This window comes from Eucyclogobius newberryi, unplaced genomic scaffold (genome assembly GCF_026437365.1).
Source record: "Eucyclogobius newberryi isolate DKJ021-1_F unplaced genomic scaffold, fEucNew1.0.hap1 SCAF_13, whole genome shotgun sequence".
Lineage (NCBI taxonomy): Eukaryota > Metazoa > Chordata > Actinopteri > Gobiiformes > Gobiidae > Eucyclogobius > Eucyclogobius newberryi.
Window position 1 is genome coordinate 2,301,983 of NW_027315757.1, and position 27,050 is coordinate 2,329,032.

General features: G+C 47.9%; 1 protein-coding gene across 1 annotated transcript in view; it reads right to left on the reverse strand.

The window, feature by feature from the left end:
* The window catches only part of abcc1 (ATP binding cassette subfamily C member 1 (ABCC1 blood group)), a 130,130-nt gene that overhangs the window by 40,327 nt on the left and 62,753 nt on the right, over positions 1 to 27,050 (reverse strand). The window contains exons 21-25 of the mRNA XM_072442332.1: positions 24,483 to 24,591; positions 23,614 to 23,821; positions 17,498 to 17,808; positions 4,743 to 4,942; positions 3,482 to 3,608 (exon numbers count right to left, since the gene is read on the reverse strand). Coding sequence (XP_072298433.1) covers positions 3,482 to 3,608; positions 4,743 to 4,942; positions 17,498 to 17,808; positions 23,614 to 23,821; positions 24,483 to 24,591 — 955 coding nt within the window. The remainder of the gene's footprint in view (positions 1 to 3,481; positions 3,609 to 4,742; positions 4,943 to 17,497; positions 17,809 to 23,613; positions 23,822 to 24,482; positions 24,592 to 27,050) is intronic.

Here is a 27,050-nt window from a genome sequence, read left to right on the forward strand (position 1 = left end):
TCTCCTTCAGCAGAGCCTTCAGTTCACGGTTAATCCATGGCTTGTTGTTTGGAAAACACTGCACCGTCCGGGAGGGAACAATGTTCTCAAAACAGAAGTTGATGTAGTCCGTGATGCACTCTGTGATGGTGTTGATGTCCTCCCCATGTGGGTCATAAAGCTCAGTCCAGACAGTGGTGCTGAAGCAGTCCCTCAGAGCCTCCTCGCTCTCAGCAGACCACATCCTCACCTCACGGGACACCACAGGCTGCCTGCGCACGATGGGTTCATACACAGGCCTCAGATGTACAAGGTTGTGGTCCGAGCTGCCCAGGGGAGGGAGGGGGGAAGAGGAATAAGCCTCCTTGGTGTTGGCAAAAAACTAGTCCAATGTTCTATTCTCTCTGGTGGGGCAGGTAACATACTGGGTGTATGTTGGTAGAACAGAAGAGGGAGAAGCGTGGTTAAAGTCACCAGAGATGAGGAAGAGAGCCTGTGGGTGCTGTGTTTGCAGCCTACAAGTGCAGGAGAGCAGTGCTTCACAAGCATTTTCAGCATTGGCAGACGGGGCCACATAGACTGCGATCAAAATCACATGCGAGAACTCCCGGGGCAGATAATATGGCCTCATGCCAATAGTCAATAGTTCAATATCCTTGTTACATAGCTGCTGCTTCACTGTGCAGTGTTCGGATTTGCACCAGCTCGTGTCTATTAACCAGGTCTCTGTGAAAATCAAGACACTGCTGTCCCTATAAATCCTCTGGGACCGCATGAGGCTCGCTATTTCCGTCATTTTATTTTGAAGGGACCTCACGTTACCCATGACTACGGCGGGAACCGACTTCCTGTTTCCTCCTCTCTTCTCTCGGAGTTTACGTCCAGCCCTTCTGCTTCTCTGTGTTTTCCTTAGGATGTCCGCCGGGATAACGACGCGACTGATCGTTCATGAAGTTCCTCCTTATATAAACGTGTACCGCGGCATACTGTACGTCGGCGGCGGCCGGAGGGCGCGCTCGGAGCCAGTGCACATCACGACGACACTACGAAAACACTCAATAATCCAGCCGAACAAAGTCAAAAATAAGTTGTATGTATGTATGTATGTATGTATATATATACACACACACACACACACACACACACACACACACACACACACACACACACACACACACATATATATATATATATATATATATATATATACATATATACATATACATGCATGAGAGGCAAATGGGGATCTGCCTTTTGTAAGGAGGGAGGGACTAACTAAATAAACTGGTGTTAAATTAGGGTCAGATCTGGCTGTAGAGGAGCTCCCAGGCAAAGTAGGCTTGTCTGTAAATTGATGCTGTTTCTGTGAATAAACATCTTTTAAAATCCAGAAGCTTGTGTCAAGCTCTCCTGCTACCAACCACCTCCAACAACACCTTTAAGAAACCAAAATCACTTTCACAGTCTTTTAATGTCCTGTAGCGTTTGAGGATCCTTGTTTTGGGCATGTTTAGCTTCCGACAGCTTCAGTTTGTTCTGTCAAAACTACCTTGTCTACATCCCAGAGGATGGGTGGAGTAGACTAGCATTAAATCTCCAAAGTGTGTTTTTTTGTTTCTGTTACAGATCTCCAGTAGTAAGTAAGTAGTTTTGTTGAAAATAAAAAGTAGTCTATTCTAGTATAAATCTTATGCGGGTTGGATTAATGTGTATATTGACATATTAACCCATAAAATTCATCTCTCTCCAGATATTCATTGACCCTATATTATGTATTAATTACCAGTACTTTAAGACCTCCAATGTCGGCTGAACATGTAAGTTCCAGTGGCCACCACGGACAAGGGTTTCCACAGAGTGGTTTGCAATCAGATCCACAGCTTCAATATAAAAAGTGAGGTCACTTCCTGGAAGAGCATATATTTATCAAAGTAAACAGACTTCCATTAATAGTTTGACTGATACAAATCTGCCATCTTTATGATAAAAACTCTGTTCAAAGACTATTCTGCTTGAGCTCAATATGGCCACACCCCTCTTATGTTTGTTGCAGTAGCAGTAGCAGTATCAGTAGCAGTAGCAGCAGCAGCAGTAACAAATAGTTTGAAGTCATGTAAATTAGTTTCTAATATGTATATAGTATACATTTTTCCAATTTTCCTATCTTTGCTCGTACCTATGACCGCTTAATTGGGCTCAATATTCCATTAACTTTGAAGAATGCTATTTGTAATTTTTCAAATGCCATATACATATATGTGCATATATATGTGTATATGGCATTAAACTTGCTGAAATAATTTTTCAAATCTGCACAGCTCTCTGGTCACACAATATGATAAAATTAACTGCAAAAAAAGGAACTCAAAAAGAGATCCAAAGATGGCAGGAAAATCATTTTCTAGGTTAAAAAAAGGCCCTCCGGTTGATACAACATTTTCATCTGGGGATTTACAAACTAAAACTTGGAACACTGGCCCACACTGGGCAGATACTCAAATGTCACCAGTAAAGTCCAGGACCCTTTCATTGAAATAAGGGGCTCAGGGGTCCAGCAGCGCATCTGCAAATGCTAAATCCTCCTCCGGTGTGGTGAATATTTGTATTTTTTCATCCACGTTGAGCCTCAGCGTTGGGGGATAAAGCAAAGAGTAATCCACTTCCTTCTCTCTTAGAGATTTCACTTGGTTTCTCAAGATATTTAGGGATTCACGTTTCCCTTCAGTGTCCTCTGGAAGACCAACAATCCGCAGATGGCCTCTGCAATCACAACTTTCCAGGTTGTCCACGTGAGTCGGGACGCGAACCTGGCTCGTTAATTCTGCCATGTTGGTTTGCAGGGTAGAGACCCTTGGATTTTAAATCATGCATTTCCACCAGGGCCTTATCCATCTTTGCGTCGACTGCCTTTGTAATCTTGCTGGCCTGGTTCTTGGCAGTGTTCTTCTTGTTTGGTTTCTTAGACATTTTCAAGAAAGAAGTATCCTAGCAGAAATGTTGACTCTCCCCAGGTGAACTCGTAACATAGACGGATAAATCCACTGCAGCCCGACAGACCCAACTGAGCTAGGCAGCAATCACTCCAAGAGTCCCCACTGAACTCTTATATAACAAAAGGAATACACATTTTCTCCCAGATTGTAAAATATAATCAAATGAAAAGCTTTGACTTGGAGAAACAGGACAGGAGTTATTATAACAATTAAACAAATAATATCTTATTGATAGAAAAGTGTAAAAAATGTAAACAGCCATGCTACTAATTATATTAAAAATGAGTGGGAAACAGTGGGTCATTTTTTTTTGTCATAACACCATGTCAAAGTGCTAAGTATTCAAAAGGAAATTCCACCTACTGGAGAATCTGTGGCAGCCCGGAGGCAAACCATGACCATGTGAGACGCTGCTGTGGTGTGCGCTCTGGAGCTGTTGTATGTGCGGTGGTGCTGATGTATGTGTGGCAGTGCTGTAACGTGTGCGGTGGTGCTGTGGCGGTGCTAACCTGGAGGGCGTAGGTGATGGACAAGCCCATGATCCCAGGGCTGAGACTCTCTCGGGCGATCACGGCAAACAAAGCTGCACACGACACAATGCAGTTCCCCACAAACTCCAAGCGGATGGCGAGCCACCTGCAAACACACAGACAGACAGACAGACAGATAGACAGATAGACAGACAGATAGACAGACACACACAGGCAGACAGACAGACACACATAGACACACACACAGACAGACAGACACACAGACACACACACACAAAGACACAGACAGACAGACAGACAGACAGACACAGACAGACACAGACAGACAGACACAGACAGACAGACAGACAGACACAGACAGACAGACAGACAGACACACAGACACAGACACACAGACACACACAGACAGACAGAAAGACAGACAGACAGACAGACAGACAGACAGACACAGACAGACAGACACAGACAGACACAGACAGACACAGACAGACACAGACAGACAGACAGACAGACAGACACATAGACACACAGACACACACAGACAGACAGACAGACAGACACAGACAGACAGACAGACACACAGACAGACAGACACAGACAGACACAGACAGACAGACAGACACAGACAGACACACATAGACACACACACAGACAGACAGACACACAGACACACACACACAAAGACACAGACAGACAGACAGACAGACAGACACAGACAGACAGACAGACAGACAGACACACAGACACAGACACACAGACACACACAGACAGACAGAAAGACAGACAGACACAGACAGACACAGACAGACACAGACAGACAGACAGACAGACACATAGACACACAGACACACACAGACAGACAGACAGACAGACAGACACAGACAGACACAGACAGACAGACAGACAGACAGACACACAGACAGACAGACACAGACAGACAGACACAGACAGACAGACAGACACACAGACACAGACAGACAGACAGGTTTAGTGTTTCTCTCTGCCGCGTTCTCTCTGTCCAATCATCTGGATGTGATATGGTGCTCCTCATAAGCTAAAGTCCACCTGGAGCCCAAGAGAGCCAGACCTTTGAAGGTAGAGCCTCTAAGGGTCCACTTTCACTTGAGACAGTGGAGAAACAGTTAATGGTGGAGAGACTTTTGGACTTAAAAAATCCACCACAAACTGAGCCAGTTGAAATGTAGCTTTTGAAATGCTCATTGAACCAATGGAAACACAAGCAGTCCTCTGCAGTATAAACCTGGAGCAGCTGTCTGACCTGTTGGCTATAATGCTGGGGAAGTAGGCCTTCTGGTTGTGGTCCACCCTCAGGTCGCTCTCTCCAATGAAGCGCTTCTGCTCTCCAAAGGCCCTGATGACAGAGGCTCCCAGCAGAGTCTCATTGAAGTGGGTGTAGATGGGTGAGCGGCTCACAGACTCCAGACGCTTGAGCTGTCGAGACGAGGCCACGTAGAAGCGCTGAGGAGAGCGTAGAGCACAGGCACAAGTGTAGAGCAAGGGCACAAGTGTAGAGCACGGGCACAAGTGTAGAGCACGGGCACAAGTGTAGAGCAAGGGCACAAGTGTAGAGCAAGGGCACAAGTGTAGAGCACGGGCACAAGTGTAGAGCACGGGCACAAGTGTAGAGCACGGGCACAAGTGTAGAGCACGGGCACAAGTGTAGAGCAAGGGCACAAGTGTAGAGCAAGGGCACAAGTGTAGAGCACGGGCACAAGTGTAGAGCAAGGGCACAAGTGTAGAGCAAGGGCACAAGTGTAGAGCAAGGGCACAAGTGTAGAGCAAGGGCACAAGTGTAGAGCAAGGGCACAAGTGTAGAGCAAGGGCACAAGTGTAGGGCAAGGGCACAAGTGTAGAGCAAGGGCACAAGTGTAGAGCAAGGGCACAAGTGTAGAGCACGGGCACAAGTGTAGAGCACAGGCACAAGTGTAGAGCAAGGGCACAAGTGTAGAGCACGGGCACAAGTGTAGAGCAAGGGCACAAGTGTAGAGCAAGGGCACAAGTGTAGAGCAAGGGCACAAGTGTAGAGCAAGGGCACAAGTGTAGAGCAAGGGCACAAGTGTAGGGCAAGGGCACAAGTGTAGAGCAAGGGCACAAGTGTAGAGCAAGGGCACAAGTGTAGAGCACGGGCACAAGTGTAGAGCACAGGCACAAGTGTAGAGCAAGGGCACAAGTGTAGAGCACGGGCACAAGTGTAGAGCACGGGCACAAGTGTAGAGCAAGGGCACAAGTGTAGAGCAAGGGCACAAGTGTAGGGCAAGGGCACAAGTGTAGAGCAAGGGCACAAGTGTAGAGCAAGGGCACAAGTGTAGAGCAAGGGCACAAGTGTAGAGCACGGGCACAAGTGTAGAGCACAGGCACAAGTGTAGAGCAAGGGCACAAGTGTAGAGCACGGGCACAAGGGCACAAGTGTAGAGCACGGGCACAAGTGTAGAGCAAGGGCACAAGTGTAGAGCAAGGGCACAAGTGTAGAGCAAGGGCACAAGTGTAGCGCACGGGCACAAGTGTAGAGCACGGGCACAAGTGTAGAGCAAGGGCACAAGTGTAGAGCAAGGGCACAAGTGTAGAGCAAGGGCAAGTGTAGAGAACGGGCACAAGTGTAGAGCAAGGGCAAGTGTAGAGCAAGGGCACAAGTGTAGAGCACGGGCACAAGTGTAGAGAACGGGCACAAGTGTAGAGCAAGGGCACAAGTGTAGAGCAAGGGCACAAGTGTAGAGCAAGGGCACAAGTGTAGAGCAAGGGCACAAGTGTAGAGCACGGGCACAAGTGTAGAGCACAGGCACAAGTGTAGAGCACGAGCACAAGTGTAGAGCAAGGGCACAAGTGTAGAGCACAGGCACAAGTGTAGAGCAAGGGCACAAGTGTAGAGCACAGGCACAAGTGTAGAGCAAGGGCACAAGTGTAGAGCACAGGCACAAGTGTAGAGCAAGGGCACAAAAGTAGAGCAAGGGCACAAAAGTAGAGCAAGGGCACAAAAGTAGAGCAAGGGCACAAGTGTAGAGCAAGGGCACAAGTGTAGAGCACGGGCACAAGGGCACAAGTGTAGAGCACGGGCACAAGTGTAGAGCAAGGGCACAAGTGTAGAGCACGGGCACAAGTGTAGAGCACGGGCACAAGTGTAGAGCACGGGCACAAGTGTAGAGCACGGGCACAAGTGTAGAGCAAGGGCACAAGTGTAGAGCAAGGGCACAAGTGTAGAGCACAGGCACAAGTGTAGAGCACAGGCACAAGTGTAGAGCACGGGCACATGTGTAGAGCACGGGCACAAGTGTAGAGCACGGGCACAAGTGTAGAGCACGGGCACAAGTGTAGAGCACAGGTACAAGTGTAGAGCACGGGCACAAGTGTAGAGCAAGGGCACAAGTGTAGAGCACAGGCACAAGTGTAGAGCACGGTCACAAGTGTAGAGCAAGGGCACAAGTGTAGAGCAAGGGCACAAGTATAGAGCACGGGCACAAGTGTAGAGCAAGGGCACAAGTGTAGAGCACGGGCACAAGTGTAGAGCACGGGCACAAGTGTAGAGCAAGGGCACAAGTGTAGAGCAAGGGCACAAGTGTAGAGCACGGGCACAAGTGTAGAGCACAGGCACAAGTGTAGAGCAAGGGCACAAGTGTAGAGCACGGGCACAAGTGTAGAGCACGGGCACAAGTGTAGAGCAAGGGCACAAGTGTAGAGCAAGGGCACAAGTGTAGGGCAAGGGCACAAGTGTAGAGCAAGGGCACAAGTGTAGAGGAAGGGCACAAGTGTAGAGCACGGGCACAAGTGTAGAGCACAGGCACAAGTGTAGAGCAAGGGCACAAGTGTAGAGCACGGGCACAAGGGCACAAGTGTAGAGCACGGGCACAAGTGTAGAGCAAGGGCACAAGTGTAGAGCAAGGGCACAAGTGTAGAGCAAGGGCACAAGTGTAGCGCACGGGCACAAGTGTAGAGCACGGGCACAAGTGTAGAGCAAGGGCACAAGTGTAGAGCAAGGGCAAGTGTAGAGCACAGGCACAAGTGTAGAGCAAGGGCACAAGTGTAGAGCAAGGGCACAAGTGTAGAGCAAGGGCAAGTGTAGAGCAAGGGCACAAGTGTAGAGCACGGGCACAAGTGTAGAGAACGGGCACAAGTGTAGAGCAAGGGCACAAGTGTAGAGCAAGGGCACAAGTGTAGAGCAAGGGCACAAGTGTAGAGCACGGGCACAAGTGTAAAGCACAAAAAACAAGTGTAAAGCACGGGCACAAGTGTAGAGCAAGGGCACAAGTGTAGAGCACAGGCACAAGTGTAGAGCACGAGCACAAGTGTAGAGCACGGGCAAAAGTGTAGAGCACGGGCACAAGTGTAGAGCAAGGGCACAAGTGTAGAGCAAGGGCACAAGTGTAGAGCACGGGCACAAGTGTAGAGCACGGGCACAAGTGTAGAGCACAGGCACAAAAGTAGAGCAAGGGCACAAGTGTAGAGCACAGGCACAAGTGTAGAGCAAGGGCACAAGTGTAGAGCAAGGGCACAAGTGTAGAGCACGGGCACAAGTGTAGAGCAAGGGCACAAGTGTAGAGCAAGGGCACAAGTGTAGAGCACGGGCACAAGTGTAGAGCAAGGGCACAAGTGTAGAGCACGGGCACAAGTGTAGAGCACGGGCACAAGTGTAGAGCACGGGCACAAGTGTAGAGCACGGGCACAAGTGTAGAGCAAGGGCACAAGTGTAGAGCACGGGCACAAGTGTAGAGCAAGGGCACAAGTGTAGAGCACGGGCACAAGTGTAGAGCAAGGGCACAAGTGTAGAGCAAGGGCAAAAGTGTAGAGCACGGGCACAAGGGCACAAGTGTAGAGCACGGGCACAAGTGTAGAGCAAGGGCACAAGTGTAGAGCAAGGGCACAAGTGTAGAGCAAGGGCACAAGTGTAGAGCACAGCCACAAGTGTAGAGCAAGGGCACAAGTGTAGAGCAAGGGCACAAGTGTAGAGCACTGGCACAAGTGTAGAGCAAGGGCACAAGTGTAGAGCACAAGTGTAGAGCACGGTCACAAGTGTAGAGCAAGGGCACAAGTGTAGAGCAAGGGCACAAGTGTAGCGCAAGGGCACAAGTGTAGGGCAAGGGCACAAGTGTAGAGCAAGGGCACAAGTGTAGAGCACAAGTGTAGAGCACGGTCACAAGTGTAGAGCAAGGACACAAGTTTAGAGCACGGGCACAAGTGTAGAGCAAGGGCACAAGTGTAGAGCAAGGGCACAAGTGTAGAGCACAGGCACAAGTGTAGAGCAAGGGCACAAGTGTAGAGCACGGGCACAAGGGCACAAGTGTAGAGCACGGGCACAAGTGTAGAGCAAGGGCACAAGTGTAGAGCACGGGCACAAGTGTAGAGCACGGGCACAAGTGTAGAGCACGGGCACAAGTGTAGAGCACGGGCACAAGTGTAGAGCACGGGCACAAGTGTAGAGCAAGGGCACAAGTGTAGAGCAAGGGCACAAGTGTAGAGCACAGGCACAAGTGTAGAGCACAGGCACAAGTGTAGAGCACGGGCACAAGTGTAGAGCACAGGCACAAGTGTAGAGCAAGGGCACAAAAGTAGAGCAAGGGCACAAAAGTAGAGCAAGGGCAAAAGTGTAGAGCACGGGCACAAGGGCACAAGTGTAGAGCACGGGCACAAGTGTAGAGCACGGGCACATGTGTAGAGCACGGGCACAAGTGTAGAGCACGGGCACAAGTGTAGAGCACGGGCACAAGTGTAGAGCACAGGTACAAGTGTAGAGCACGGGCACAAGTGTAGAGCAAGGGCACAAGTGTAGAGCACAGGCACAAGTGTAGAGCACGGTCACAAGTGTAGAGCAAGGGCACAAGTGTAGAGCAAGGGCACAAGTATAGAGCACGGGCACAAGTGTAGAGCAAGGGCACAAGTGTAGAGCACGGGCACAAGTGTAGAGCACGGGCACAAGTGTAGAGCAAGGGCACAAGTGTAGAGCAAGGGCACAAGTGTAGAGCACGGGCACAAGTGTAGAGCACAGGCACAATTGTAGAGCAAGGGCACAAGTGTAGAGCACGGGCACAAGTGTAGAGCACGGGCACAAGTGTAGAGCAAGGGCACAAGTGTAGAGCAAGGGCACAAGTGTAGGGCAAGGGCACAAGTGTAGAGCAAGGGCACAAGTGTAGAGGAAGGGCACAAGTGTAGAGCACGGGCACAAGTGTAGAGCACAGGCACAAGTGTAGAGCAAGGGCACAAGTGTAGAGCACGGGCACAAGGGCACAAGTGTAGAGCACGGGCACAAGTGTAGAGCAAGGGCACAAGTGTAGAGCAAGGGCACAAGTGTAGAGCAAGGGCACAAGTGTAGCGCACGGGCACAAGTGTAGAGCACGGGCACAAGTGTAGAGCAAGGGCACAAGTGTAGAGCAAGGGCAAGTGTAGAGCACAGGCACAAGTGTAGAGCAAGGGCACAAGTGTAGAGCAAGGGCACAAGTGTAGAGCAAGGGCAAGTGTAGAGCAAGGGCACAAGTGTAGAGCACGGGCACAAGTGTAGAGAACGGGCACAAGTGTAGAGCAAGGGCACAAGTGTAGAGCAAGGGCACAAGTGTAGAGCAAGGGCACAAGTGTAGAGCACGGGTACAAGTGTAGAGCACGGGCACAAGTGTAGAGCAAGGGCACAAGTGTAGAGCACAGGCACAAGTGTAGAGCACGAGCACAAGTGTAGAGCACGGGCAAAAGTGTAGAGCACGGGCACAAGTGTAGAGCAAGGGCACAAGTGTAGAGCAAGGGCACAAGTGTAGAGCACAGGCACAAGTGTAGAGCACGGGCACAAGTGTAGAGCACAGGCACAAGTGTAGAGCAAGGGCACAAAAGTAGAGCAAGGGCACAAGTGTAGAGCACAGGCACAAGTGTAGAGCAAGGGCACAAGTGTAGAGCAAGGGCACAAGTGTAGAGCACGGGCACAAGTGTAGAGCAAGGGCACAAGTGTAGAGCAAGGGCACAAGTGTAGAGCACGGGCACAAGTGTAGAGCAAGGGCACAAGTGTAGAGCACGGGCACAAGTGTAGAGCACGGGCACAAGTGTAGAGCACGGGCACAAGTGTAGAGCACGGGCACAAGTGTAGAGCAAGGGCACAAGTGTAGAGCACGGGCACAAGTGTAGAGCAAGGGCACAAGTGTAGAGCACGGGCACAAGTGTAGAGCAAGGGCACAAGTGTAGAGCAAGGGCAAAAGTGTAGAGCACGGGCACAAGGGCACAAGTGTAGAGCACGGGCACAAGTGTAGAGCAAGGGCACAAGTGTAGAGCAAGGGCACAAGTGTAGAGCAAGGGCACAAGTGTAGAGCACAGCCACAAGTGTAGAGCAAGGGCACAAGTGTAGAGCAAGGGCACAAGTGTAGAGCACTGGCACAAGTGTAGAGCAAGGGCACAAGTGTAGAGCACAAGTGTAGAGCACGGTCACAAGTGTAGAGCAAGGGCACAAGTGTAGAGCAAGGGCACAAGTGTAGCGCAAGGGCACAAGTGTAGGGCAAGGGCACAAGTGTAGAGCAAGGGCACAAGTGTAGAGCACAAGTGTAGAGCACGGTCACAAGTGTAGAGCAAGGGCACAAGTGTAGAGCACGGGCACAAGTGTAGAGAACGGGCACAAGTGTAGAGCAAGGGCACAAGTGTAGAGCAAGGGCACAAGTGTAGAGCAAGGGCACAAGTGTAGAGCACGGGCACAAGTGTAGAGCACAGGAACAAGTGTAAAGCACGGGCACAAGTGTAGAGCAAGGGCACAAGTGTAGAGCACAGGCACAAGTGTAGAGCACGAGCACAAGTGTAGAGCACGGGCAAAAGTGTAGAGCACGGGCACAAGTGTAGAGCAAGGGCACAAGTGTAGAGCAAGGGCACAAGTGTAGAGCACAGGCACAAGTGTAGAGCACGGGCACAAGTTTAGAGCACAGGCACAAGTGTAGAGCAAGGGCACAAAAGTAGAGCAAGGGCACAAAAGTAGAGCAAGGGCACAAGTGTAGAGCACGGGCACAAGGGCACAAGTGTAGAGCACGGGCACAAGTGTAGAGCACGGGCACAAGTGTAGAGCACGGGCACAAGTGTAGAGCAAGGGCACAAGTGTAGAGCACGGGGACAAGTGTAGAGCACGGCACAAGTGTAGAGCAAGGGCAAAAGTGTAGAGCACGGGCACAAGGGCACAAGTGTAGAGCACGGGCACAAGTGTAGAGCACGGGCACATGTGTAGAGCACGGGCACAAGTGTAGAGCACGGGCACAAGTGTAGAGCACGGGCACAAGTGTAGAGCACAGGTACAAGTGTAGAGCACGGGCACAAGTGTAGAGCACAGGTACAAGTGTAGAGCAAGGGCACAAGTGTAGAGCAAGGGCACAAGTGTAGAGCACAGGCACAAGTGTAGAGCACGGTCACAAGTGTAGAGCAAGGGCACAAGTGTAGAGCAAGGGCACAAGTATAGAGCACAGGCACAAGTGTAGAGCACGGGCACAAGTGTAGAGCAAAGGCACAAAAGTAGAGCAAGGGCACAAAAGTAGAGCAAGGGCACAAAAGTAGAGCAAGGGCACAAGTGTAGAGCAAGGGCACAAGTGTAGAGCACGGGCACAAGGGCACAAGTGTAGAGCACGGGCACAAGTGTAGAGCAAGGGCACAAGTGTAGAGCACGGGCACAAGTGTAGAGCACGGGCACAAGTGTAGAGCACGGGCACAAGTGTAGAGCAAGGGCAAAAGTGTAGAGCACGGGCACAAGGGCACAAGTGTAGAGCACGGGCACAAGTGTAGAGCAAGGGCACAAGTGTTAGTGCAAGGGCACAAGTGTAGAGCAAGGGCACAAGTGTAGAGCACAGCCACAAGTGTAGAGCAAGGGCACAAGTGTAGAGCAAGGGCACAAGTGTAGAGCACTGGCACAAGTGTAGAGCAAGGGCACAAGTGTAGAGCACAAGTGTAGAGCACGGTCACAAGTGTAGAGCAAGGGCACAAGTGTAGAGCAAAGGCACAAGTGTAGAGCACAGGCACAAGTGTAGAGCACAGGCACAAGTGTAGAGCAAGGGCACAAGTGTAGAGCACAAGTGTAGAGCACGGTCACAAGTGTAGAGCAAGGGCACAAGTGTAGCGCAAGGGCACAAGTGTAGCGCAAGGGCACAAGTGTAGAGCAAGGGCACAAGTGTAGCGCAAGGGCACAAGTGTAGAGCACAGGCACAAGTGTAGAGCACAGGCACAAGTGTAGAGCAAGGGCACAAGTGTAGAGCACAGGCACAAGTGTAGAGCAAGGGCACAAGTGATGTGCGCTAGCTCTGAGCTAGCCCCCCCGGCCCCACCGCGCTCCTCGGCCACAGCCGCCGTATGGATCGGCGCCGGTGCGTTTATACAAAGGACGAACTCATGAAACTGCGGAAAACCATCGTCTTACCCGGAGATCGTCACGTTATCCCGGCGGACATCCTAATTTTTCCCCACCATCCCTTGTTGGGAAATGGGAGGTTTTGTCTATGGGAGTTTTTGTTTATAAGAGTTCTTCTATTGAGAGTGTTTTTTAAACTTCCTATATTCTGTGATCTGTCCTTTTCCTCTGTATCTACTGCATTGTATCAATGAAATTTCCCCATGTGTGGACAATAAAGGATTATCTTATCTTATCTTATCTTAAGTGTAGAGCACAGGCACAAGTGTAGAGCAAGGGCACAAGTGTAGAGCAAGGGCACAAGTGTAGAGCAAGGGCACAAGTGTAGAGCACGGGCACAAGTGTAGAGCACGGGCACAAGTGTAGAGCACGGGCACAAGTGTAGAGCACGGGCACAAGTGTAGAGCACGGGCACAAGTGTAGAGCAAGGGCACAAGTGTAGAGCAAGGGCACAAGTGATGTGCGCTAGCTCTGAGCTAGCCCCCCCGGCCCCACCGCGCTCCTCGGCCACAGCCGCCGTATGGATCGGCGCCGGTGCGTTTATACAAAGGACGAACTCATGAAACTGCGGAAAACCATCGTCTTACCCGGAGATCGTCACGTTATCCCGGCGGACATCCTAATTTTTCCCCACCATCCCTTGTTGGGAAATGGGAGGTTTTGTCTATGGGAGTTTTTGTTTATAAGAGTTCTTCTATTGAGAGTGTTTTTTAAACTTCCTATATTCTGTGATCTGTCCTTTTCCTCTGTATCTACTGCATTGTATCAATGAAATTTCCCCATGTGTGGACAATAAAGGATTATCTTATCTTATCTTATCTTAAGTGTAGAGCACAGGCACAAGTGTAGAGCAAGGGCACAAGTGTAGAGCAAGGGCACAAGTGTAGAGCAAGGGCACAAGTGTAGAGCACGGGCACAAGTGTAGAGCACGGGCACAAGTGTAGAGCACGGGCACAAGTGTAGAGCACGGGCACAAGTGTAGAGCACGGGCACAAGTGTAGAGCAAGGGCACAAGTGTAGAGCAAGGGCACAAGTGTAGAGCACGGGCACAAGTGTAGAGCACGGGCACAAGTGTAGAGCAAGGGCACAAGTGTAGAGCAAGGGCACAAGTGTAGAGCACGGTCACAAGTGTAGAGCAAGGGCACAAGTGTAGCGCAAGGGCACAAGTGTAGCGCAAGGGCACAAGTGTAGAGCAAGGGCACAAGTGTAGCGCAAGGGCACAAGTGTAGAGCAAGGGCACAAGTGTAGCGCAAGGGCACAAGTGTAGAGCACAGGCACAAGTGTAGAGCACAGGCACAAGTGTAGAGCAAGGGCACAAGTGTAGAGCACAGGCACAAGTGTAGAGCAAGGGCACAAGTGATGTGCGCTAGCTCTGAGCTAGCCCCCCCGGCCCCACCGCGCTCCTCGGCCACAGCCGCCGTATGGATCGGCGCCGGTGCGTTTATACAAAGGACGAACTCATGAAACTGCGGAAAACCATCGTCTTACCCGGAGATCGTCACGTTATCCCGGCGGACATCCTAATTTTTCCCCACCATCCCTTGTTGGGAAATGGGAGGTTTTGTCTATGGGAGTTTTTGTTTATAAGAGTTCTTCTATTGAGAGTGTTTTTTAAACTTCCTATATTCTGTGATCTGTCCTTTTCCTCTGTATCTACTGCATTGTATCAATGAAATTTCCCCATGTGTGGACAATAAAGGATTATCTTATCTTATCTTATCTTAAGTGTAGAGCACAGGCACAAGTGTAGAGCAAGGGCACAAGTGTAGAGCAAGGGCACAAGTGTAGAGCAAGGGCACAAGTGTAGAGCACGGGCACAAGTGTAGAGCACGGGCACAAGTGTAGAGCACGGGCACAAGTGTAGAGCACGGGCACAAGTGTAGAGCACGGGCACAAGTGTAGAGCAAGGGCACAAGTGTAGAGCAAGGGCACAAGTGATGTGCGCTAGCTCTGAGCTAGCCCCCCCGGCCCCACCGCGCTCCTCGGCCACAGCCGCCGTATGGATCGGCGCCGGTGCGTTTATACAAAGGACGAACTCATGAAACTGCGGAAAACCATCGTCTTACCCGGAGATCGTCACGTTATCCCGGCGGACATCCTAATTTTTCCCCACCATCCCTTGTTGGGAAATGGGAGGTTTTGTCTATGGGAGTTTTTGTTTATAAGAGTTCTTCTATTGAGAGTGTTTTTTAAACTTCCTATATTCTGTGATCTGTCCTTTTCCTCTGTATCTACTGCATTGTATCAATGAAATTTCCCCATGTGTGGACAATAAAGGATTATCTTATCTTATCTTATCTTAAGTGTAGAGCACAGGCACAAGTGTAGAGCAAGGGCACAAGTGTAGAGCAAGGGCACAAGTGTAGAGCAAGGGCACAAGTGTAGAGCAAGGGCACAAGTGTAGAGCACGGGCACAAGTGTAGAGCACGGGCACAAGTGTAGAGCACGGGCACAAGTGTAGAGCAAGGGCACAAGTGTAGAGCACGGGCACAAGTGTAGAGCAAGGGCACAAGTGTAGAGCAAGGGCACAAGTGTAGAGCACGGGCACAAGTGTAGAGCAAGGGCACAAGTGTAGAGCAAGGGCACAAGTGTAGAGCAAGGGCAAGTGTAGAGCACAGGCACAAGTGTAGAGCAAGGGCACAAGTGTAGAGCAAGGGCACAAGTGTAGAGCAAGGGCACAAGTGTAGAGCAAGGGCAAGTGTAGAGCAAGGGCACAAGTGTAGAGCACGGGCACAAGTGTAGAGAACGGGCACAAGTGTAGAGCAAGGGCACAAGTGTAGAGCAAGGGCACAAGTGTAGAGCAAGGGCACAAGTGTAGAGCAAGGGCACAAGTGTAGAGCAAGGGCACAAGTGTAGAGCAAGGGCACAAGTGTAGAGCAAGGGCACAAGTGTAGAGCACAGGCACAAGTGTAGAGCAAGGGCACAAGTGTAGAGCACAGGCACAAGTGTAGAGCAAGGGCACAAGTGTAGAGCACAGGCACAAGTGTAGAGCACGGGCACAAGTGTAGAGCACGGGCACAAGTGTAGAGCAAGGGCACAAGTGTAGAGCACAGCCACAAGTGTAGAGCAAGGGCACAAGTGTAGAGCACGGGCACAAGTGTAGAGCAAGGGCACAAGTGTAGAGCACGGGCACAAGTGTAGAGCACGGGCACAAGTGTAGAGCAAGGGCACAAGTGTAGAGCACGGGTACAAGTGTAGAGCACGGGCACAAGTGTAGAGCAAGGGCACAAGTGTAGAGCACGGGCACAAGTGTAGAGCACGGGCACAAGTGTAGAGCAAGGGCAAGTGTAGAGCACGGGCACAAGTGTAGAGCACGGGCACAAGTGTAGAGCAAGGGCACAAGTCTAGAGCACGGGCACAAGTGTAGAGCAAGGGCAAAAGTGTAGAGCACGGGCACAAGGGCACAAGTGTAGAGCAAGGGCACAAGTGTAGAGCAAGGGCACAAGTGTAGAGCACGGGCACAAGTGTAGAGCAAGGGCACAAGTGTAGAGCAAGGGCACAAGTGTAGAGCAAGGGCACAAGTGTAGAGCAAGGGCACAAGTGTAGAGCAAGGGCACAAGTGTAGAGCAGACAACAATTGTACTGACGATGTATGATATAGAAAATTATATAATATTATTGAAAGTAACATTACTCACGTCGTGAAGTAGTGGTAAACAATATTAGTTAAGTAAAAGTACTATCTAGACCCCGGAAGTATTTGGGGGGAATTATTAAGTAAGAGAAATGTTTATTTAAATCTGATTTATAATTTATAAATCAGATTAGTGTAATGTGACGGACTGAACATGAAATAGTGCACAACATTAGACAAACTAAAGGATATCTGAGCGGTGCAAGAAACACATGATTTCATATGGTCAACATGAGGTTTATGTCACAGTGAGAAGAGAAACAACACTTCAGCTCAACAGACTGTTACACTGGGCAATCAATGACTTAAAGGGGACATATAAAGAAAACTCTTTCCTCAGGACTAGTTTACTCACAGTTGTATTTGGATTGATTCCTACATGTTTGAGTTAAACTTGCCATGTCTTAAAACTGAGGCTCAAGTGCTCAGAAAAGTCCTGTTTTCACTTACCCCCTATCCTTGTATTTAGTCCTTACTCCAAGTAGCCACTAAAAACACGTAAATGACAATCTGCTACTTGTTCCAGTGAAACATCACTATGCTTGTCACTATGATGAGGCAGGGCACATCAGTTGTTCAATTTTGAACAGGAAGTGCTGTTTCTATTGTGGTTTACAATGAACAAAATCATTATTTACTTATAATAATAATAATAATAACTTTTATTTATATAGCGCTTTTCAGTGACCCAAAGACGCTGAACATATATAAAAAAGGGGGTGTATTTACAGACAGGGGGGACAACACGTACAATACACTTTAATATACAGATAAAATGAACAAGACAGAAGAAGTAGAGAGAAAAAGATGGGGATGTAACAGGGGGTAGAAGAGTAGGCAATGGGGTAGAGGAGGCTAGGGGTAGGGGAGGTCTGTCATTTCAAAACGATGTACCTAAAAAAAACAATATGTCTTCTTTAAGTGGGAGTGTGGTGTCTGAAAACGACTCCAAAAGGTACTATGTCTCTAAAAAAACACTCAAATGAATGTAACTGCTTGAACACAACAGAGTCAACACATGTCAAAGTGCTGCATGTTTGTTTACCTGCACAAAGAAGTAGAGCACTCCTAGAAAAGGGATGATGATGGCCACCAGCGGCGTGGCTGCCAGGATGACCACACAGGCGCCCATCACGTTGAACATGGAGCCTGTGAACATCTTGAGGATGCTAGGGATGACGGAGTCAATGGTGTCGATCTCTTTGGAGAAGCGGTTCACGAGGTTTCCACTGGGCGTACGTTCAAAGAAGGACATGGGCGAGCGCAGCACGTCGTACAGCATGGCCTGGTGCAGGCAGCGGGATGCCAGGATGCCCCCGATGGACATGGACAGGGAATACCCGAACACCGCCACTCCTAAGAGAAGCAGAAGAGTGTTTGGATGCTCCTGAGGGTATGAGCCCGAGTGTGTGGCAGGGGCCTCCCTGTATCACTGTTACATGAATCATATTTATACACAATGGCATATGCAAGTTATGTCTAGATGGAATATTCACATTGCTTCCAGAGTGCATATTCACTCTGGAACTCCCTCCCCCAACCTGTCCGCCACTCTCCCTCACTCACAACATTCAAATCCCGCCTAAAAACATACCTCTTCACCCAAGCCTATGACCTCCCCTACCCCTAGCCTCCTCTACCCCATTGCCTACACTTCTACCCCCTGTTACATCCCCATCTTTTTCTCTCTACTTCTTCTGTCTTGTTCATTTTATCTGTATATTAATGTGTTCTGTACGTGTTGTCCCCCCTGTCTGTAAATACCCCCCCTTTTTTATTATGTTCAGCGTCTTTGGGTCACTGAAAAGCGCTATATAAATAAAAGTTATTATTATTATTATTATTATTGCTTATTCATGATTATAATGTATAATGGCGGCCTAATGTATCACTTTTAAAGGCGGATTATTAAAAACTGTAGATTTAAAACTAAAATGTACTTGTGCAGTTCATTCAGTCTATGGCACTGTATTATCTGTTATGCCTTGTGTACACTGACTCTGGACTGGGGCGGGGCGGGTCACTTGCAGATTGCCTGGTACACCGACTTTGGCAGGGGTTCGGGTTATGGTAAGTTTAACCAACCATTGATTTTAAGCACTTTCAAATTTGCAGGACCCACACTGCACCCAGTCCGGCGTCAGTGTACCCCCGCCGTTATTCATAGTCTGTATTATTAACAATATTATGGCTTTATATATATAACTTTCTCAATTGCGTTTTGAGCTTGGCTACGATTGGTGGACACAGCGCCTGTGCTTCATTTGGCTTCTATTTGTTTTTATCTAATTGGCTCGAGCCATTCCATGGAATGTGACGAGTCTTTGTTCTTGCCTGGTTTCTTCTACTTATTATTATTCATGGTCATTTTGCCACAACTTGGGCATTTTTGACCCTGAACATTGATGAATGTCACACATGGGACATAGACGCGATCGGCTTGACCCGAACTCCAATAAAATGGAGCTTGCGAGAACGCCCGTCGCAACAGCGCCGACTAGTTCAAAAAAGAAAAAACATGAAACTCTTTTGGCCTAGGCACACGAGACTTGGGACAGTGATAGAGCTACCTTTGACCTCTGACCTTTGATGAGTAAAACACACCTGGAGCACCGCTCTATGATAAAAAGGACTTTTTTTTTCAAAATCGTACTTAGTCCGAAACAACATCTTTTGCATCTAAAGACATGTTATAAATATTCCAAAACATTTTTGATATTCATTACGGTCTCTGCGTAACACGCCCTCAAAAGGACAAGGACAAGTCACGCCTAATGTAAATGATCTACGGAGCTCATATTTCACTCACTTTTTTATGTTTTTATGGTCTGATTGGAAATAATGAATACCATGTAACAAATTTACTCTATAGCGCCCCCTACACATTGTGTGAAAAACTCAACATGATTTGAATCTGATTTGATTGACACTCATTATATTCTCCTCAAGACGCCATGAAAAAAGTGCATTGCAGATATTGTGTATTTTTCACTATTGGCCAGCAGGGGCGCAATGAATGTCTTCACTTCCTCTTCTATTTTGATGGAACATTTCCTCTCGTGTCGTGGTCTTAGCATTAGCGGCGAGTCTCTGTTGCTAGGTGACGGAGGTACAGGGAGGAGGGGGTACAGTGTAAAGTCTATAGAATAAAGTCCAAGAGTCCAATGCAGTGTCGGGGCAATCGCAATCAAAAAGCGGTCGCGCGGGAAGTGTGTGTGTGTATCCCTTTTTCCATTAGATGCTAGCTAGTTCACTATCTGCTAACGCTGAACCTTTACATTTTCTGAATTCCCTATGGTCCTACCCAGCCCCAACCCTTTTTTAATTTTATTTCTTATTTTTAAATTCTTATTTGTATTATTATTCTAATATAAGCATAAGAGAGAATGAGTGTGTGTGTGTATAAGTGAGTATAAATCTATGCATGCATGTATGTATGTATATATGTATGCATTGATCAGAGGTAATGTGTGTATAAATTATGCAGATATGTGAATGTGAATATAGACATATACATTTTTTTCTCTCATTTATTCTTTTTTTCTTCCCTAATTCTTTAAATAGGTTATTTTGTGTTACGCATTTTTGTTGCTGTGTGTTTAAAAAACAATAAATAGTAAAAAAAAAATATATATATTTTTTTTAATTTGTTATTCTTTCCCAATATTTCATTTAATGTTCCCAAACTTTTGCATTATCACATGCTGCATCTTTAATTTTACCTTTATAATATGAACATCTTTTACCTCTGTTAAATTTGGTCACATCATTTCGGTACTTGTTCCATAATTCCACATTATTAGTATTAAATGCTTCCTTTTTGGCCTTGTCCCTTTGCTTCATATGTTCTTTGAGTTCTTGGTCAAGCCATGGAGCGGAGATCTTTCTTACAGCTTGCTTTCTCATGGGGGCGTGTTCATCCATAACCTGGGGGCGTGTTCATCCATAACCTGGGGGCGTGTTCATCCATAACCTGGGGGCGTGTTCATCCATAACCTGGGGGCGTGTTCATCCATAACCTGGGGGCGTGTTCATCCATAACCTGGGGGCGTGTTCATCCATAACCTGGGGGCGTGTTCATCCATAACCTGGGGGCGTGTTTATCCATAACCTGGGGGCGTGTTTATCCATAACCTGGGGGCGTGTTTATCCATAACCTGGGGGCGTGTTCATCCATAACCTGGGGGCGTGTTTATCCATAACCTGGGGGCGTGTTTATCCATAACCTGGGGGCGTGTTTATCCATAACCTGGGGGCGTGTTCATCCATAACCTGGGGGCGTGTTCATCCATAACCTGGGGGCGTGTTCATCCATAACCTGTGTCATTAAAGTATTAAAAACACCCACAGCTCTACAAGGATCTGGTTCTCGTCTTATTACTGACCAATCTATGTTTCGTACATCTTCAACAAAATCGTTCTCTTTAAAGTTTTTAAATGATCTTTTACATTTAAATTTGAGTCCCGCTTTAGGGACCTTAGTTTTTCTTAGAACTGCACGACTGTGGTCACGACAACCAACTGGAACAGAAACAGCCTCTGAGCAAAACTCTGGCACATTTGTGTAGATTAAATCAATCAGAGACGCAGAATATGTACCATCTGCTTTCATATTTACTCTGGTGTATTTACTGACCAGTTGTGACAAATGACAGGTATTGGCACATGAACATAATTTACTTTTCAAAGCCACAACCATCAGATTTAATTTAAATCTCCCAAGAAATAAATGTCCTTTTCATGATGATTTCCTGGTTCTGTTGGACCTCAGCGCAGCGTTTGACACCATCGACCACAACATTCTACTGCAGAGGTTAGAATGTGATGTAGGTGTCAGAGGCCCCGCCCTCAGAGGCCCCGCCCTCAGCTGCTTTAAATCCTATTTATCCAATAGGTACCAATTTGTTCATGTAAACCAGAGCTCCTCATCATGCTCTATAGTAACTTACGGTGTGCCACAGGGATCAGTACTCGGTCCAATTCTGTTTACTCTTTATATGCTGCCATTAGGTCACATGATCAGGTCACATGGCATTAACTTCCACTGCTCTGCAGACGACACTCAGCTGTATTTATCAATGAACACTGATCAGAGCGATCAAGTAGACAGACTTAGTGCTTGTGTGAAGGAGATAAAAACCTGGATGACACTTAATTATCTGCTGACCTGAAAAAACTGAGGTTTGGGTCCTAAGCATCTACGAGACGCTCTATCTGAGCAGATAGTCACACTGGACAATGTCAGAGAAGCCTCTAGTTCTACTGTAAGAAACCTCAGTCTTATTGGACCAGGAGCTCTCATTTAAAGCTCATATAAATCAAGCTTGTAAAACAGCCTATTTCCAGCTGCGCAACAAGAGCCAAAATCAGAAGAATCCTGCCTAAAAGTGATGCTGAAAAACTTATCCATGCATTTGTAACGACTAGATTAGACTACTGTAACTCCCTGCTTGCAGCGTGTCCTAAAAGCTCCATAAAAAGCTTTCAACTGGTTCAAAATGCAGCAGCAAGATTACTAACAGGAACAAAAAGAAGAGAGCACATTACGCCGGTGCTGAAGTCTCTTCACTGGCTCCCTGTCGAGTTTAGAATCAAATTCAAAATACTACTCCTGACCTACAAAGCCATAAATGACATGGCCCCATCCTACCTCAAAGATGCTATTGTACCATATCATCCAAACAGAGCTCTTCGCTCTCAGAATGCCGGCCTTCTGGTGGTGCCAAGAGTCTCTAAAAGTACTGTAGGAGGTAGAGCTCCTGTGTTATGGAATCAGCTCCTGTCTATGTTAAATATGCCGACACAGTCTCTTCATTTAAGTCCAGGCTTAAAATGTTCCTCTTTGAAATTGCTTATGGTCAGACTAGTTAGGAACAGAAACATAAACCCACAGCTTCAGCTACGCTGCCCTAGGAGTAACTGTGCTGGGGGAAGTATGACTACTTATTTATCAAACAATATTTAATATTTAATTCCACTTGCAAACTGTTCACTGCCTTTTTCTTTTTCTCACTCCTGAGGACCTGTGGACCCAGATGCCCCTCTCCTGGTGAAGTGGTCCCTGCCCCGTGTGGACGGCCCCTCATCTGCCTGAAGAGTGGGTCCAGCTCCAGTCTCGAGTCTGTGAGAGTCAGGTCTCTCCTTCACTCTGGAACTCCTCCAGGTTTCTACTTTTTCCCCAAGGAGGTTTTTTGTCGTTTTTCCTGGCCGAGAAGGAGAGTCTAAGGACAGAGGACCCTGGGACATCGTCCCTCGCCACCACAGACATTGTTGATTCATTTTTCACTGTTGTGTATTATATATATATATATATATATATAAAACATCTGGAACATAAGATATCTTATCTTATATATATATATATATATACATATATATACATATATATATTTCGCTACAATTTATACCCAAATAAACAACTGTTTTTTCGTGCAACGAATCACCCTTCTCTCCAATCGAGCACTTGTTTTAATTTGACTGTTTTTTGGACATTCAAGTAACCACGCAGTGCTCCTTATTTCTATTTTTCTCGGACAATAAAGTATATTATATTGTATTGTAATGTAATGTAATAGTGCTCATGTCAATGTTATTCTGGATGCTATGCGGGGGCCGCGGATGCTATGTGGGGCCGCAGGGGCCGTGGATGCTATGTGGGGCCGCGGATGCTGTGTGGGGCCGCGGATGCTGTGTGGGGCCGTGGATGCTATGTGGGGCCGCGGATGCTATGTGGGGCCGCGGATGCTATGTGGGGCCGCAGGGGCCGTGGATGCTATGTGGGGCCGCGGATGCTGTGTGGGGCCGCGGATGCTATGTGGATGCTATGTGGGGCCGCGGGGGCCGTGGATGCTATGTGGGGCCGTGGATGCTATGTGGGGCCGCGGATGCTATGTGGGGCCGCGGATGCTATGTGGATGCTATGTGGGGCCGCGGGGGCCGTGGATGCTATGTGGGGCCGCGGATGCTATGTGGGGATGCGGATGCTATGTGGATGCTATGTGGGGCCGCGGGGGCCGTGGGTGCTATGTGGGGCCGCGGATGCTATGTGGGGCTGCGGATGCTATGTGGGGCCGCGGATGCTATGTGGGGCCGCGGATGCTATGTGGGGCCGCGGATGTTATGTGGGTCGCGGGGCTGTGGGGAATGTGGGTGAGAGCTTACCCTGAGACAGGCCCAGGGCCCCGTACACCCCCAGCCTCATGAGCCTGAGGGGCTGCGTGCCGTTCACCACAGGGTCGTCGGTCCACAGACTGAGCCAGTAGTTGGAGAAGAGGGAGAGGAAGTGGTGTGTGAAGAAGAGCAGCAGGCTGAAGAGGCTCAGGGGAACTCCAATGGCTTTAGCATAGGTCAGGAACACAGACAGTTTAACCTGAGAGAACACAGACACAAGCACAGGAATGTGGATCAGAGAATATCAATCAATCAATCAATCAATCAATCAATCATTATCTATTGAACCCTATACAACACTCAAAGTGACCAGAGTGCTTCACAATCAAATCAAGGCAATATAAAACAAAAAAAAAACACACTGTACAAAATAAAGTATCATTACATTACAGAGTGTTAAAAGCCAGAAAGTCTGAATAAATAAGTTTTCAGCCTAGATTTAAAAAGGTTCAAATCTGACTTTAAAGACTTAAAGTCTTTAAGGTACCGGCCTCTTGCTGGTGCCAGAGTCAGGACTAAACATGGACCGGCCTCCTGCTGGTGCCAGAGTCAGGACTAAACATGGACCGGCCTCCTGCTGGTGCCAGAGTCAGGACTAAACATGGACCGGCCTCCTGCTGGTGCCAGAGTCAGGACTAAACATGGAGAATCTGTGTTTCAGTTTTATGCAGCTAAAATCTGGAACATTCTTCCTGAAGATGTGAGACAGGTTCTGCTCTGACAATGTTCAAATCTAAGCTAAAACAGTTCTGTTTAGTTGTGTTTGACTGAAAGGATTTTCTTTGCACTCTCTTCCTGTTTGAATTGCCTGGTGTACAACTTGTGCTCTACAAATAAGCAAATGCTCTGCTCAGACTCACCTGTCCAGTGCTGGCCTTGTCAGCCTCGGTGAGTTTGCCTGCTCCGACCTTCACCGTTCGCTCAATGCCTTTCTCCGCTGCCTCCTGCTTCTCGGACGGCAGAATGTTTCTACAGCATCAAGGGGAATTCACATTAATGTGTGAAATACTTAAACATATCAAACTTAATACTTAAACATTAATGTTGGACCCCTTCATAATGATTGTGAACGGGTCCAAGGGGTTCAAAGCGGTATTGTTTTGCATATCTGCTACACAATTTCTTTTTCAGATCAACAAGCCAAGTATATAAAATGTAATTTCTAAATGAGGATTTAATTTAAAGCTCTATTAAAGTGTAGAAAAAGGTTCAGTTGTAGTCATCTGGACCCAATATTATGGCTCTAATCGCCCCTGAACTTAAATGAAGATGAGTTCATTATCTTAAGTTGGGAGCAAGACCACACCCGCTTTTTCATGCCCCTTCCGGCGGACACACTATTTAAGCGTCCAGCTCACACACACCAGCATTCGTGGCTTTGTGCCACTCCCTCTTCCAAATCTTTTCATCTTCCAGACAGGGGTTTCCAGGCCCTGGAGCCTACAGCCCTCATCGCCAGAAGACCCAAAACCGCCTCTATTTCCATACATTCACTTGTTCGTTTTTCTAAATCTGTTAATAAATACTTTGCATCCAATTTGGGATTGTGGTCTATGCTAGTGAAAATGAACGTTAGGAAAATAACTATGGGTCTATTTACCCTACTGCCTGCCAGAGTGGTGAATGTTTCTATGTACAAAGGGAATCATTCTCTGAAGGTCAGTACGGCTGCCCTTGGCAGCGATAACACTAGCAAAAAGGCCGGGGTCTGTGCAATTGCTGTCCTTGAAACCTTCAGTCTTATTCAGCATGTGAGTGGCCCCACCCACAGCAGAGTGGCCCCACCCACAGCATAGTGGCCCCGCCCACAGCAGAGGGCAGACTCTAGATCTCATAATTACAAAGGAGGTAAATATTTCAAATGTCAATGTGGTCGATTCTGCTCTGTCTGATCATTTCTGTGTCTTCTTTGACCTGTCTGTTTTTCCCAAACCACCAGCTGGTCCTGCAGCTGTTCAGAGGCTGGTCTTGCAGTTGTTCAGAGGAGACACATAAGTGATGGCACAGGTGCACTGTTTATGGAAATGATAAACTTTGAAAATGTCTCATGTTCTAATGTAAATGATTTGTTAAACTCTGTTGCATCTAGTGTTTTGAATGTTCTGGACACCATCGCCCCTATGAAGGCTAAAATGGTTAAAAATAAGCAGAAGTTGCCATGGAGACATGATGATTGGGTCAGGGCACAGAAAAGGGAGTGACACAAGTCAAAGCTCCAGGTTCAAAAAGAGATTTACAAAGAGAAGCTGAACATGTACAACCTAATCTTATGTAGAACTAGAGAAAGATATTCCTCTGAAATTATTGGAAGCTGCAGTAACAACGGGCGTGTCCTGTTGCCACAGTAACAGATGAACAAACCCTCCAGCTCAGCTGCCGTTAGAACCCATTTCCACATCCAAGTATAATGAGTTTGCATTATTCTTTAATGACAAAGCTCAAATCCCATAATTCAAAAAATAACTTTAAAACCAGCTAGACAATTAGAGCTATCTCACTTTACACCTGTAACTGTCAAAACTGTCCAGGAGATCATCACCAGTCTGAGTTCATCTACATGCTGCCTCCATGTGTGAGCCTCCAGATTTCTAAAGTCTGTGCTGAACAGTTTGTTAGCACCACTCACTCACATAGTTAACATGTCGCTTCAATCTGGAACATTCCCAATGTCTTTGAAAACTGCGGTCATAAAGCCTCTCCTAAAGAAGAGCAGTCTTGATGCTGCAGTCCTGAGTCATGACCGGCCCATCTCTAATCTGCCATTTTTGGGCAAAGTCCTTGAAAAGATTGTTTACAACAGTCACAGATTTCCTCTTAATAAACAACTCATTAGATGTTTTTCAGTCAGGTTTAAGACCTCATCACAGCACTGAGACTGCTGTTGTCATGGTGACAAATGACATCCGCCTGAACAATGACACGGGCAAAGCCTCAGTCTTAATTCTGTTAGATCTGAGTGCTGCTTTTGACACTGTCCATCATGGGACCCTCTTACAGAGACTAGAGGACTGGGTGGGCATCACTGGCCCCACCCTAAACTGGTGAAGGTCCTATCTGGAAGACAGGAAGTACTTTGTGTCTCAGACCACATGACCCTGACCTGTGGAGTGCCCCAAGGGTCAGTCGTGGGACCCCTTCTGTTCAACCTCTACATGCTGCCGTTAGGTCAGCTGATACGCAGTGAAAATGTGTCCTATCACAATGATGCAGACGAATCTGGACCAGTGGATACACTCTGTCACTGCATCCAACAGATCAGTGTGTGGACCGGCCTCCTGCTGGTGCCAGAGGGCCTCCTGCTGGTGCCAGAGGGCCTCCTGCTGGTGCCAGAGTCAGTTTGTGGAGCAAAACAACTTTCTCCAGCTGAACTCAGACAAGACTGAAATCATCGTCTTTGTCACAGAAACAAAGAGAAAGTGTTAGCGTCA